The following is a 15,656-nucleotide window of genomic DNA, read 5'->3' as shown; positions in this document are numbered from 1 at the left end:
TCAGAAACTAATAAATGCCTTCTAACAGACCCTTTTTATTTATTTGGTGTAGTGTCTGAAGTTATGTCAAACAGCAATATTAGGCTATCTTGGCTCAATTGTTGAGTGTTTATGGGATCAAATAACAAACATAATCTCATAGGCATCCAGGAATTGAGCGAAACTAGCAAGTAAACTAAGGTGGGTGATGGGGGACCTTTTCCCTAGTTTGTCTGAGGGGAGGCCTAAAGTCTTAGGCTTTGAAACTCCCTGATCTAATCGCTAAATCGACTAATTGTTTCAGCTCTATATCGGAGTCTGATTTGATTTTTGTGGAGCAACTGTCAGACTGGATATTGTAGGTTGGTATAGGTTCCAGCAATCATTGGACAGTGTAAAGGTGGATGATTCAAACAAACAAAAAGCAGTGTCCTGTATACAAAATCCCATTATTGCTTCATTTATATACTGTATGTCAGCTTGTATGTATATGTTCCTTCCAATAAAAATCTTGCTCACCTGCGGAGAGGATTAGGTGTCATTGACAACGATTTTCATCGCAATCCGCTTTCTCCCTGCTTTGGTGATGGCAGTGTGAAGGATTATTGCACATTACGCATTACATTTTGCCACCGCGCCGCAGCGCCGCAACCTCAGCTCAAGTACCTAGACACACGAGCACTAGACGGGATTAGGCCCTGCAGATTCGTTTAACTCGGCGGAGTCATCATGGCTCCGCCGGGAAGAGGAGCTTGATTACGTGGCAGAACATTGGAGGAAGCTACAGTATGCATTGAATACTGATGTGAACGTGATATTCCAGCTGCAGGTGAATGAAATGGAAGTGAGATTGGTGAAAATCCCTCTTTTTAAAATTGTGCAAATTTGTGTTAGGCTTGCTTTGCATGTATATACAGTATATATATATATATACGTATATATATATATGTATATATATATATACATATACATATATATATACATATATGTATATATATATATATGTATATTTGTGTTTGAAAGGGAGAGAGAGAGCTTGCAAGACTCCTGCTGGTTTCCTGCTTATCTAATGAGCAGACAAAGCCTTTCGTCCAAGAACCATCTGCCAATGTTCCTGCGTGGGAGGACAACATGATTTTCATAGAGAAGAATTCTCTCTCATTCTCTGCCTCTCCTTTTCTATCCATCCATCAGAATTCCCCTGTTGTCCTCTCAAATCCCACGGCGTGGCATGAGTAGAGACATGAGAGGATCTGAAAGTCAGCCACTAATTACAGAGAGGGCTCCTGCTGCGAGATTGAGAGACTCATTTACAAAAAAAATAACAGTGTTTAGAGGCTGCCTGCGCACCATTCTCATTCAGTCATTACCCCGCTGCAACTCTCGAGCTGAGTTGAGAGATTGTGTAATCCGTCGGGACGTGAAGCAGGTTGCTGCTTTATTTTTTCTGGCCATTGGGAAAACAAATAAGGCAGCGCTCCTCATGTCATGCTGACTTTTCCCTCCTTCAAGTCATTCCCTCTGACTTCATGTCAGTCTGTCCTAGTAGAGCAGAATTGTACCGAGCTTGTCGCCGGGTCAATGGAACCTTTTCTTGCATTGTTGTGCCCCTACCTGTAAATAGTATTTTAGCCATGTGCTTTTCCCCTGCGCTACCTATGTGCTACCTTAATTGACTTTAGTTTAGGGCTGTCAATCGATTCAAATATTTAATCACAATTAATCGCATGATTGTCCTAATCATGATTAATCACAAACTAATCACACACTTTTTATCTATTCAAAATTAACCTTAAAGGGAGATTTGTCAAGTATGTAATACTCTTATCAACATGGGAGTGGACAAATATGCTGCTTCATGCAAATGTATGTATATTTTTATTAGATATTTTATTTATTAATCAATTAACAACACAAAACAATGACAGATATTGATCCAGAAACCCTCACAGGTACTGCATTTAGCATAAAACAATATGCTCAAATCATAACATGGCAAACTGCAGCCCAACAGACAACAACAGCTGTCACTGTGTCAGTGTGCTGACTTGACTATGACTTGCCCCAAACTGCATGTGATTATCATAGAGTGGGCGTGTCTGTAAAGGGGAGACTCGTGGGTACCCATAGAACCCATTTTCATTCACTTATCTGGAGGTCAGAGGTCAAGGGACTCCTTTGAAAATGACCTGCCAGTTTTTTTCTCGCCAAAATTTAGCCTAAGTTTGTAGCGTTATTTCAATTCAATTCAATTTAAAAACTTTAGCTTTAAAACTGAGCCCGCTACAACCTAAAAATTGCATGTGGCATTAATGCGTTAATTAATGCGAAATGAATGTCGTTAAAACAAATTTGCATTGACAGCCTTTGACAGCCCTAGTTTAGTTACCTTCATTTCAGGCTGAATTATAGTTACAATTGTATACCTTAAACTGTCATAAATAGCCTTATACCCTGTGGCTTAAAAGGTTAACATATAGGGACATCATTATGTGGCTACTACGTTATATCTGCAGAAGGCTTCATTTAAGCACGGCTGCTGTGTGTGTATTTTTGAGTGTGTAGGTGTCTGTCAGCTGTGTGCGTCTCGCTGTCAGCATAACGGGGGTCACCGTATATCTTCCCTATGTTAAGTTAACAATCAGTATGCTAGCAATGAATATTTAGTGCAGCACCGATGATGGTTCCCACTGATGTCTTGGCCCGCTGGCGGCAGAGTTCAGTGAATCTGCTCTAATGTTACACTGCAGCCATTCTGCAGCGTGAGGCCATTATACACATTATGTAGAGCCCAGACACCCCCCCACACACACATCCACACTCACAGCCAAGCCCATGTCATAATCACTCAGCTGCACCTGCACTCAAACACACAGGGGGGGGGGGGGGAGAAAAAACTAAAAACACTGTTTGACATGCAAAGAGAGATTTCATCATGCAGTCACGGTCTACATCTTAAGTTAGAGCAAGGAGAAAAAAAAATGTTACGTGCGGCAATACTTCCCTGGAGCTATTTTCTGTGATGATGTATTTGGGTGAAAAAGCAGGAAGAAGTGCAAAGGTTCTGACAAAGTAATCCAATTTTTTCATGTGCAATATGTGCATGTGTTTGCCTGTCTGTTGCATATGTTTGGAGGAAAGGGCCGTGTGCAGACTTTTCAAACCCATTTCGACAAATAGAGCCTCGGGCCAGTTTGTAGTGACAGTGCTTCCATAGATGCCAGCGGTGGCCAGAAAACAGCGGCGTTGGTGCCAGAGAAAAAATAATGCATTATTTTAATCAATGTACTTAGTAGATTCTACTAAATTGATTTATATATTACAGGAGTACAAAAAAATCAACAATACATTATGTGATGAAAGTAGTAATTTTCCAATCACCGTCTCAAAAATGTTTTTCTTCCTCTCTGGAATAAAGGAATTATGTATTCTTGTGCTTTTGAGTAAATTGGTAAAACAGTTTGTCTTCTCCGATATTACCCAGATACATTTCTTTTTTTTAATACAATAATGCATCTATTGTGTTATTCACCAAGTCCATGTTTGCTTGTTGTTTGTCTTGTGGGTTAGATTTTTAAAAAACCTTATTTTTTTGTGAAGCATAGAAGCATAGGATTCCAGCAGGGACTCACAACATTTGCTCGCTGGCTCCAGGCCCCATATGTGTCTGCCCATGTGAGCTGTGAATGAAGCCAGGGGGTTGCAAATGGGCCCCATGTGAGGAGAACCGTCCTCGGGCTCCACATGAACCCCTTTTGTGTGCATTTACTTTGCCTCATGATTGGACCAACGAGGGCTACAATTGAGGCCTCAAATAGGACCGTTTTTTGCATCCACACTATGTGGGCTAATAATTGGGAACACATCGTGTATGCCATGCACACTCCACAGAGCCTATATTTCAACCCCCACATGGACAAGTTATCGGGGGGAGTTACAACTTTATTTTATCGTGGGTAAACACAGTGGTAGGAGTATTTCCTGGACAACACAATTGATTTTCTTCACATTAAAGAAACCATAAACCTCTCTCGTAAAGCAGACCATTAGCTGTCTATTAGTGTGCTTCACTGTGCTTGTGCAGCCAATTTACATATTAATGAGCTTGCAACTCACTCACACTTCCACATACAAACAGTCACACACACACCTGCCCACATATTCGCACAGAGAGAACGTCCTCCAGCGCAGGATAAAAAAATAAAAATCAGTCAGAGATCAGTTGCTGATTCATTTGGAGGGAGATATGGGGGAGTCAGGAGTTGTTAATCATGCTTAGGTGAGCCATATTGCTCTCTCCTATCCATTGCTAGTTCTCTTGACCTGAGTGGAAAAATGGAGCCGGATCATAAAAAGGCCATCATACAGGCCTTTATGGTCCAGTTAATGGAGACCATGTTACTGGTAGAGGGCTGCCTTTTTCCTCTAAGAGGATCCTACTCTCTGTTCATTCATTTAGATTCTATAGGCTGTCTGGGTCTCCTTTCGTTTGACTTTCTCTTCCTGGCTAGCATTGTTCCAGCTTTTTATTGTTTTCCTTCCTGTCTCTGAAATGGAAAGATGGAACATCGGTGCCTTGGCCAGAGGTGTCTCAGACTAGCATCCTCCCTCTACTGCACCACCACTACTCTGATGGCATACAGGAAGCTTTAGAGGGTTTGGATTGTCAAGAGGACTGGCAGGTGTTAACTACATTCTGACGAATGGGAATCTGTTCATATTACTGAGCATCTGGCATTCAAAATATCCCCGATGATGGATGGAAGTCATTTCTTTTTGAAATGGCTGTAACTTTTGGTGTTCTAGCGACTGTGATCCTAACAACCTTCTTTTTCTCTTCCTTCCTTCTTTCCTTATTTCCTCCTTCCTTCACTCCTTCCTTCCTACCTACAGAGGATGAGCTGCAGCTACCTGCTTTGCACTATCCTGCTCTTCGTGGCTGTATTGCTGGCTGTCACTGTCACTGGCACCATCCTTTTTATGAATCACTACCAGGCCCCGCCCATGTCCGACGGCCTTCCCCACATCTCCACCAATCAGGACGAAGCCAATGCCCTGGTCACCGTCGAGAGAGGCGATGGCTCTCGCATCAACATCTTCATCGACCCCAACTGTCCCGACTACAACAGTAACTTTTTGCGCCTGGAGGGCGTGCAGACGTCGCTGCTCCACTCACTAACCGACCACGACTCTGACCTGAAGTCAGTGAAAGGCCAGGACCGGGCTCTTCTTGTCAGTCTGGCTGAGGAGGTGGCCAAGCTGTCAGCCCATGCGGGGCAGCTGAAAATGGACTATGAGTCCTTACGCAGGGGGCAGGGCAGCCTGGGGCAAGACCTCAACACGCTGCAGACGGAACAGGGACGCCTCATACAGGTGAGACACGCACACACAAACAGGGGGTGTTGTTGTAAGGTCATAGAGAATACACCACCCAGGTCAGAGTGCTAATTGAGACACAATATAACACAAAAAGACATTGATAGTGAAATTCTACCTATCTGGAGTCCTCATCTTTCCTGTGGTTTGTTTGATATTTGCAACGGTTGCTAAGACTGCCACACAAATAATGTATTAAAGGTGCAGTGTGTACGATTTGGCGGCATCTAACGGTGAGGTTTCAAATTGCAACCAACTGAAACCTCTCCAGCGTGCCAAGCATGTGAAAACACAAATGTCCCTCTCTAGAGTCAGTGTTTGGTTTGTCTGTTCTGGGCTACTGTAGAAACATGGCGGCCTACTCCATGAAGAGGACCCGCTCCCTATGTAGATATAAAGGACTTATTCTAAGGTCACGAAAACACAACGATTCTTATGATCAGGTGATTATACACTAAAGAAAGCATACTTTTTAATATCATATTCCATTTCAGATCCCCTTAAATACTACACACTGTTTCTTTAATATGTACTTGTATCATGAAAATTAAACTGCTTAATAATGTATGAATTTTATTCACCAGTACTGGTGGAATAATTCTTATTTCTACAGTTGTGGAGCACTGTAAACATATATGTTTGAACATTGTTACATGTCCTGACATGTCGATATATCGATCCAGATCAATGATCCAATGTCATCAATGCAAAGTGAAAATGTTGATTCATATCTTTAAGATATGCCTTTATTTTGAAATTTGACTGGAATAACACAGTAATACAATTGTCAAATCATATTTTAGTCACATTTTGTGAGTTGATATGAATATAACCAATGTTACATTTAAATGGGCATAAAAATATTGTCTCATATTGATAGCAGGTCCCTGAATTGAATCAAATCAAAATAGTATCATGGCAGACTTTGTGATATTAGCAAATATATCGTTGTGCAAAGAATCAATATGATATTGTATCGTGATTTACTCCCCTAGTGATCATTTAAAGGTGGTATTTCTATGATTCTCTGAATTAAATTTAATTGAATTAGCAGAAACAAAAGCATCCTTCTCCTTATTGCTTATGAAGTAGTGTAATATAATACTCACTTACTACTGTGATTACAAATATGCAAGTGTTTGAAAGTGCGTGCACCGTAAACTAGCTGGATGGTGAGCTTGTATCAGCTCCCAGTTTTGGCCCATCCTGGCACTTGGCCATGAATGGTGCTCCCTTGGTTACCAGATGCTGAACTGTGGCTTGCAGACATTTTTTGTTGTCATAACTACATTTGTGAAGAAAAACTGCAACATGTTTATTTGTTTCTTTGTTTTTTATGATTGAACATAAGTGTGATTAGTTGAGAAGTAAAAACAGATGAACTGAATCCAGAGTCACTACTGAAGTCATGACTTTAAGTACTGTACAGAGGCGCTCAATGTCTGCATTCTATCAATACGTATTGATCGTGAAACCACCTTAAGATGTGTTAAGCTCATTGGACTTGAAGTTGGTCTCATTTAGTCCCTTCCTTCTCCTGACTGCAAAATCCAAACACCATCACTCACTAATCCAATGCCAACTGGACCGTGTTCATTTTCTCCTCGCGCTGTACGAGCCCAATAACGGCGAGATTAAAGGGCTCATGATCCGCTTAGTAGAAGATGAGGTCACAGGGGAAGAAATGCCCATCATGATTGAAGAAACAGAACAACTTGCACATTAATCCAATAAGATAACATAATGTTTCCGTAGATGTGTAAAACAGACTCCGCATTGGATGAAAACATGATTAGACCCCCTTTAGTTGCGCACTGTCGACATTGATTTATTGACGATGCATTTCCTAAATGTGCGTGGAAAATCTTCACACATTACGTGCTCTTTTAATTTTGGCCCATCAGGCTCAGTCTGTATTCTGCAGTAAATAGATTTCATAGCTGCCAGCCATACAGCTCAAACAACGGAATGCATTCTGCTCTTGCTAAGCCTTTCTTTAAGCCAGATCTCTTTAACTCAGGGTTCAGCATTGTTTAGAAATCACTCAAGAACTTGCCGGATTGGTTTGCACTGCCTCCGTGGGCTAAGAAGCCATGGGTGCTGATTGGTAGTGCACTGGAGGCAGGAAGAGGACTTGTCCCTACTGCTGTTAATGTGGTGTAGGTGGCATAGCGCAGTGGGCACTGGGGCTAAGTGGAGGCGGTGCTGGCAGCCCAGACACTCCAGGTGATTGATTCCCTCTTTGGAGGCAAGGCATGTGGCGTGCACATCCGCTGTTTCTGCCTGACACCGTGGTGTGACTGTGTGATCTATGGGCCACCTGTGGCCAGGGTTTCTGATTTATACGATGACACAGAGCTGACTGTGCCAGTGTTAGTAATGGCTCTGTGTGCACGGCAGCCCCCTGAAGAACAGTCTCACCCTGCCATATAGAGAGAAACCCTTTCACATGCCCCCGAGGAGATGAGCAGGAGAATCTGATTGCTGTGAGTTTAGGAGCGATGTGTTTTGATTTTTCACAAACCGACATGTTCATTTTTCACAGTGAGTGCTTGCAGCCTCGAATAGAAAGGTACACATTTACATTCAAATAAACCACACCGACGGGACCAGTAAAATATAGGAAGATAGCAATATATTTAACTGTTGGTTAGCCTTGAGCGCGATCGACAGGGTGCAGCATGTTGCTGATGTTGGCTCGAAGACAAAACTCTCATTTGATACTGGCAGTGTGTTTCCTCCTCCTTCAGTTACTGAATATTAGAGGCCCAGGAATTGAACCCTGGGGGGCTCTTCATGCCTTCATCTCCTTCACAAATGCCAATGGCAGCAACACAGCCCATGACTTCTAGATACCACCTGGCATTATTTAGTACCTTCATTAAGGCTGTCTCTGTGCTATGAGTTTATCATGGGCTAGATTGAATATTGTCAGAAAATCCATTTACATTTAGAAAGTAGTTGAGTTGAAAAAAAGCAGCTCTCTCCTAACAAATCCAACCAATAATAGGGCAGGTCATGCCTTCGTTATAGCAGGATATGTAATTTAGCATCCCGCCAAACCACCTCTCTGTAGTCATCACCTGTAGATAACTATGAAGCAAAAACACAGATGTTAGCCCAGCACCACCTTACAAAGCAACTCCAGGCAATTTGTCTCGCCTCAGTTGTATGTCAAATTAAAAAAAAAAATAGTGTGTGCTATTTGCTTTGCTATTTGTTGACTGTAACAAAACTGTGTTGCCTTGTCTACAAAAGTGAGCACGAGCTCATCACAGCTTATATAAATTCAAGAGGTCCTTCCAGAAGTACTTCCAGTCTCAAAGGGACTATTTGTAACTTCTTACACGTATAAATCATTGCGGGTCGGTGTTTCCTATGCGCGCTTGCGTGTGGCTATGCTGTTCCAACACAAACTACACGGAAGCACCAAAACCGCAAAGTTCTATCTAGTGAAGCCCGTCTGTTAAACAGTGTTAACTCTTCCTGCTCCAGCCCCCCCGACCACAGCCAGAAGACACAGGGGAGACCGTAACCCTGGTCTCCAGGGCCGGAGTGTCTGCTCTTCTGCTCCTCTGCCTGCCTGCCTTCACTCACACACCGTATTCGTTCTCACTCGCTCCACCTCTCACGTGCCTGCGCACAAACTAAACACTGCAGAAGACGGGAGTCTGAAGCAGGAAAACACAGTATCAGCATTGATTCATGGAGAGACCTTCGTCTGGTCAGCTAACATTACTACCAAGCAGCTGAAATATAGAGTGATATTGTGCTTTTAGCTGACGTGTTTCGCCTCACTGTTTTGATCAATGCTTGTTCATATCTATGTAGAGCGAGCACAAGCACGAGCGCGAGCAACAGGACGCTGACTTTCATTGACTTAACGACCACAGGTGTCGCTGTTAACAAGACATTTCTGATTCTCACAAACAGTCCCTTTAAGGTCTTTGCACACAAGTCTGTATTTTTCGTATGCGGTTTTTCATCCAATAAAAATCGTTAAATCGTGTTCGATCCGATATATTATTCTATTCTTTGCAAAAATTCGCAATATGAGACAAAATTGAATTAATGACGTGGGTGCAGTCCAAACGTAGCGCTAGTCCCAAATGGGGCTAATGTATGACTGACATTAGCAGGAAGCGACCGCTTAGCTGCCTAGAGCTCAATCACTACTATAACCTGTAGTTCATCCTGTGTTTTGAAACCAACCCCAATTCCAAGCTGTTCTGCAATCACCTACCACAATCTTTAAATTCTGCATCTCTGTATGTAAAGTGCTTTGTGCCGGGAGACAAAGTGAATGCTTATCATGACATTTTGGATGATGACGTTTGCACGGACGGTGCCTTCACGTACAACGTGAGGTTGTAGTTGTTTTTAAACATGCGACAATGTCGAACAAAAAATACGGACCTGGTGTGTAAAGGCCTTAACATTGTCACATTTCTGTAGTGTATACCTTCAAATCTTACGAAGTGTTCGCATTAAAGTTTCCTCAGTGTATATATATATATATATATATATATAGTTCTGCCCAGCAATGGCAGCCCTGTACATAGGCAATAGATATGGGTTTTGTGACCTGCACTCAGGCGCCCCTTCAGCATTAAAAAAAAATGGAATGACTACATTCCCCATAGCAGAAGTCCAACTGACATAAAAAGTAGTTCACATATTCCACTGACTTGACATTCAGTTTTGCACAATGTCTGACTGTAACAAAAAAAAAAAAAAGACTGCAAGGGCTGCAAGGAAGAGCATGACTTACTGATTCCCTTGAACCACAGGTCACAGTTTAAACTGAATTATGTGCCTGTGGAATATTAATGTGTTTGACTAGTGACACCCACAACCTCTGGTACGGATCTAGGGGCCAACCTCTGCTTCTGGAGAATAGAAACTGCATATTGCCTCAAGATGTTCATTCCTGTGGACACAAAGTCCTTTGAGGACTTGAAAAAAGTCAAATTCACAGAGTGCTTGTTGCATCATTTCAGCCAGGGATGTCATACAAATAACTTCCAAACCTCAATAAGGGTGGAAAATCATAAAAGTCACGTAAAATGTGGAAATTGAATTAAGCGAATGGTTAGCCTCAAAGATATCTCTAATTACAGAAATTACTGAAAAATATGTAAAAGAAAATAAGCCATTTGCCTACAACTTGAACAAAATCCTTTAGAGATTGCGTATGCACACTGCAATATACATTATTGTTTTTTGTTAAATATAATGATATTATGGAAGTGTAATATTATATGTTGGTGGTACAAGTATATACATATAACTGACAGAAAATTGTGAGACAGAGTACATATTGATGAGGGACTATTGCCCAGAGACATTATGGCCAGTAAGTGCACAGAAACATTAAAGGGCCATCTCTCCACTTTATTTCATTAATAATGATTTAATTGCACAGCTGGACTCTCTGCCCCCCACCCCCCTGCCTACACCAAACCACACATGGACAGAATCAAAAGCCTGATCAAAGACCAGACTCTCTGTATGATATCAACCAGATTTGCTATGAAAACATTCTCTTTATGTGTGAAGGTTCTGTCCATCATCGGGGTCATCTTTTATTCATAGTGTCTTTGCTTCAGAGGCTATGTCTAGGATTTCTGATTTCTGTTTAATAAGAAGGATACAGTAAGTGAGGCAGAGGTTGTGACACGTTCCTACAGTAGGTTAAAGCAGCAGTGGGTAGAAATGGAGCAAATAAGATTAAAAAAAGTTATTTTTATAAAACGGTCACTATATCCTGACATGTGTCCTCCGGCGCTCCTAACGGCATCTGCAAGATTTCACAGACCAACAACCAATCAGAGCCGAGCAGGAGTCTGCCGTCTCTGAGCAGCTGTCAATCACTCGCGAACTCAGACCAAACGGTCAAACTAGGCAGCGCTGATCAAATATGAATCAATATTCTGTCACTGTAATGTCTATTTCTCTCCTCAGATGTTGTCAGAAACATCTTGTAGTGTACTGTTTAGCTGTAAAATTAGACAGTTTGTGACCTGGCAGCCATGTTGAGATCAGTTGACGAAATACCAAGCACCGCCCACCAGCTGGAGCAAACTTTCTCTTTTTACATCTAAACAATACACTACAAGATGATTCTGTGAACATCTGAGGAGAGAAATAGTCATTACAGTAACAGAATATTGATTCATATTTGATCAGCGCTGCCTAGTTTGGCCGTTTGGTCAGAGTTCTCCTGCCTTCGTTGAATGAACAGCCAATAGGAACGCGCTCTCTCTGAAATGACCTGTGATTGACTAAAGTCTCCCGTCACAGGCTAGATGCTCTGAAGCCTGAAAACAGAGCCATGAGGAGGAGCAGAAGTCTAGTTTTCTCTCACAACACTTGAATTACAATATGCTGAAAGGTTATTATGGGATTTTTTCCCAATGATGCCAAAAACATTCTGCCTACTGCAGCTTTAAGTCATGTATTTAGTTAGGGCTGTCAAAATTGACGTTCACATATTTGTTCTAAAAAAACACATACTGTATCTCTCTATTCAAATATCTATTCAACCCCCCCACCTCTCAGCTAGATAACATGACAAACATCGCCCAAAAAAAACCAACTGGCGATGTACTCAACCAATGGCCTGTTGTTGACATATTCGTGGAACACCTATAAGGTGGCAGCTGGCTGGAGGGAGATCGCCTGGAAGTCATTTCCAGTAAATATTACTATATAAAACGTGTGTTTTCTGTTTCAAAAAGAACACAAGTACTACTCCCCCATCTTTGAAGAGGTTACGTCTCCAGTGTGATCCTAAGCTCACAGCTGATCGGTATGTGGTTTGTTTACATGGCGTAACGTTACTCTTGCTGTCAGGACACAGTGTCTCTCTATGTGGCCGACTTCTCTGCCATTATTATTATGGTTGTTGTTAAATTATGATATTTAAATTTCATTTCCAGTTAATGAAAGTGACGTTGTGTGACTTCTGTCATGCAGTGCATTCAGTGCGCGCAAGACAGACCGCCACAGTAGTGCTGCTTTTTTCACAATCAAATATAAATTTTCATATTCATAGCTGTGTTTTTTTTTACTATTCAAAGATATTTTAGAATTTAGAATATGCGTTGACAGCCCGATACTGATAGTCAGTGAACATGCACATCTATGTGAATGGAGAACATGCGTTTAACGCTATAGTCCTTTTAATCCAGAACGGTACCTTTAGTTTACTTTCTGGATTTAAAATGTGTGTTTTTCTTTGAACAAAAACACCAGCTGGAGCTTACTGGCATCAGAGAAACAACACACAGGGAGGTGCTGTTGAGGAGGAGGTGGAGTCAGATGAACAAAGCTGCTGAAAGATGAAAAAAGATGGGGAGTTCTGTCAAATACAGGATGTAGCAACATCTGAGCGGAGAGGAGGCTGGGAGCTACACGGCTGGGAAAGGACGGGGTTAACAATCAGCATGACTCTACCCCGTGGACATCTGATGTTCATATCAACTTCATGGATATATATTTAGAACTCAGCATTTGGCAGAATATATTTTGGAGATCTGCTCTCTTGTAGGATGCAGGGCTGCAAGTAAATTATATTTTAATAATATTTTTATTATTTTATTATATTTTTATATTTGCTGGATATTTTCTCGATTAATTAATTAATCATTTAGTCTATGAAATTTCAAAACTTAGTTTGAAAAAAAAATACCCATCAATATTTCTCAGAGCCCAAGATGATTATGTATGTATGTATGAATATGTATTATGATGTATTTGGTTGCTTTGTCCACCAACAGTCCAAAACCCAGAGATATTCACTTTACAACGATATAAAACAGAGAAAAACAGTAAATCCTCACACCGGAGAAGCTGGAACAAGAGACATTTCTTGGTACATTATATGGAATAATATATAATTATATATACAGCATATATTATAAAGGTAGTTGTCAATACATGTTCTGTTGAATAACTCATTGATTAATCAACTGATTGCTCCAACTCTAGTAGGAGGCCTTTGAGCCTCAGATTGTGACTAAAAGTACCAATATGCAACTTATAAAAAGTAATATACAAACAGTATTTATACTGCAACATCCTTGGGAACTTTTCAGTTTTCAGGGTATTTCTAAAGAAAACAAGAACCATGTCATCATTATGAGGTATGTTTACCAGTCCTCTCATTGTGTCCGCCAAAGTGGAGTTGTTTGAAGTTTTCTCATTACATTTCAAACTATTGGTTACTTGGATTTATAAGTGAAGTCATGGAATAGTTCAAAATGTGCTTGAGGGTTTAAATTATTTTCAACTTGCAAGAACTCGGTTACACCAGCCAAGAGGACAGAGTGGGCAACTTCTTGATTGCTCCTCTCCCTTCTCCCATTTGCTCCTCCAGGCTCCAGCTGACTGGACAGCCGCTGTCTGTGAGGTGAACATGTGGTATTAGGCGGATAGTGACTGAATGACTTCTTAACTCGCCAGTTTCAGCCTTGCAACTCCTCTCTGTTCTGTGACTTTACCCCACAGGGAAGAGTGTCTGCCATATCTGATTAAGGCCAAGAAAAACACACCTTTAACAAAAGGTGTATTTAAACAAAATGATTCAGTCAGGATTAATGCAGTTAAAGGGTTACTTTGGTATTATTCAACCTGGACCTTATCTTCCCATGTTTTTGTGTCTAAGGCCCTGTTCAGACCTGGTATTAACATGCGTCCTCAGTGGACAGCTTCAAGTACGCCTGTTCACACCTGGCATTAGAATTCGTCTCCACATGCGTCTTCAGTGGCCACTTGTGATCAGATCTCACTTCCCCGCTCTATATGCAAATAAACACGTAGTAAACACACGGCTAATAGCAGCTGTTGTGACATAGTATTACAGGAATGTCAGTAGTAATATCCTACATATTCCTGAATTCTGGTACATTGTATGAACATCAAAAAAAGAAGTTATTGTACCGGCGGTCCCCGGGGACCTCCGCGCCGGCAACACCGCTGCTTTCCCAGACAACAGCGGGGTAAGCACTCCAGAGAGCCGGGAGGACAGAAAACAGCCGGGCGGGCGGGCGGGCGGGCGGGCGGGTGTCAGCTCCGCGCAAAGCAGTGGAACAAAAACACCGACACATCTCTGACAGTATGATAATAATGCACTTTGCGTGCCTAGTCTACATACAGTGGAGCACAGAGGCCGTTTCCTGGCTGACAAGCGCCCGTGTCTGCCTGTTTATTCACCCTAGGAGCTCAGTGATCCCGCAGATCCCAGCTGGACATCAGATGAGTAGGCGGTCCTTAATGTGGTCAGGACACATTCACTACACAGTGCTAAAAGAATGTGGTCATATGTGGCCCAGACCTCCTCTGAATGTGGTCTGAAAGATCTGATCTCCATGTGTCCTCAATGCGTCTTGAGTGCGTTCACACCTGTACTTAGAGCTGTCCACTAGTGATCACTGAGGACTCATGTTAATACCTAAGTGACTAACGGGGACAATAATTTTTCGGAATTTGTCCAGTATTGAGGGACAATCATCTGTAGCAGCGAAATAGCTGTGAGGTCAGTGAGCAACGTCAATGTAACATTTCGTCAACAATTTTTTTTTTGTTTTTGCCACTTACAGGCTCAGATCGTTATTATAAGTGTCTGACAACATTAAGGAAAGGAGAAATACATTTTTTTTCTTACCTTTCACTTCAAGGAGAAGTCTCATTGTGAAATCTGAATATCTGTATACTCTGGCTACAATAAATACGGGTGGTGTCTGTACTCCAAACCAACTAATTCTGCCTGACTGGGACTCGCATTTCCACCATGGATATATTCCACTGTTCCACCGTTGTCTTCCGGCAACACGTCACCTCGCAGGATTTCAGAATGAGACTTCTCCTTGAGCGAGACTCTTTCCATAATGTCAGACACTTATAATATGTATATAAGGGCTGACAATCGATTAAAATATTTAATGTTTATCTGTTCAAAATGTATCTTAAAGAGAAATTAGTCAAGTATTTAATACTCTTATCAACATGGGAGTGGACAAATATGCAGATTTATGCAAATGTATGTATATATTTATTATTGTAAATCAATTAACAACACAAAACAATGACAGATATTGTCCAGAAACCCTCACAGGTACTGCATTTAGCATAAAACAATATGCTCCAATCATAACATGGCAAACTGCAGCCCAACAGGCAACAACAGCTGTCAGTGTGTCAGTGTGCTGACTTGACTATGACTTGCCCCAAACTGCATGTGATTATCATAAAGTGGGCATGTCTGTAAAGGGAAGACTCGTGGGTACCCATAGAACCCA

At 41.6% G+C, this 15,656-nt stretch overlaps 1 protein-coding gene across 2 annotated transcripts in view; it reads left to right on the top strand.

Annotated features, from left to right (window-relative positions):
• Positions 1-15,656, top strand: part of fibcd1b (fibrinogen C domain containing 1b) — a 146,558-nt gene that overhangs the window by 39,030 nt on the left and 91,872 nt on the right. For both annotated transcript variants that reach the window (XM_074617562.1, XM_074617563.1), the window contains one exon: positions 4,873-5,352. In XM_074617562.1, the coding sequence (XP_074473663.1) occupies positions 4,873-5,352 (480 nt within the window). The remainder of the gene's footprint in view (positions 1-4,872; positions 5,353-15,656) is intronic.

This window comes from Sebastes fasciatus, chromosome 19 (genome assembly GCF_043250625.1).
Source record: "Sebastes fasciatus isolate fSebFas1 chromosome 19, fSebFas1.pri, whole genome shotgun sequence".
Taxonomy (NCBI): Eukaryota; Metazoa; Chordata; class Actinopteri; order Perciformes; family Sebastidae; genus Sebastes; species Sebastes fasciatus.
Note: the sequence above shows the minus strand (reverse complement) of the source record. Positions and strands in the feature narration are given on the sequence as shown.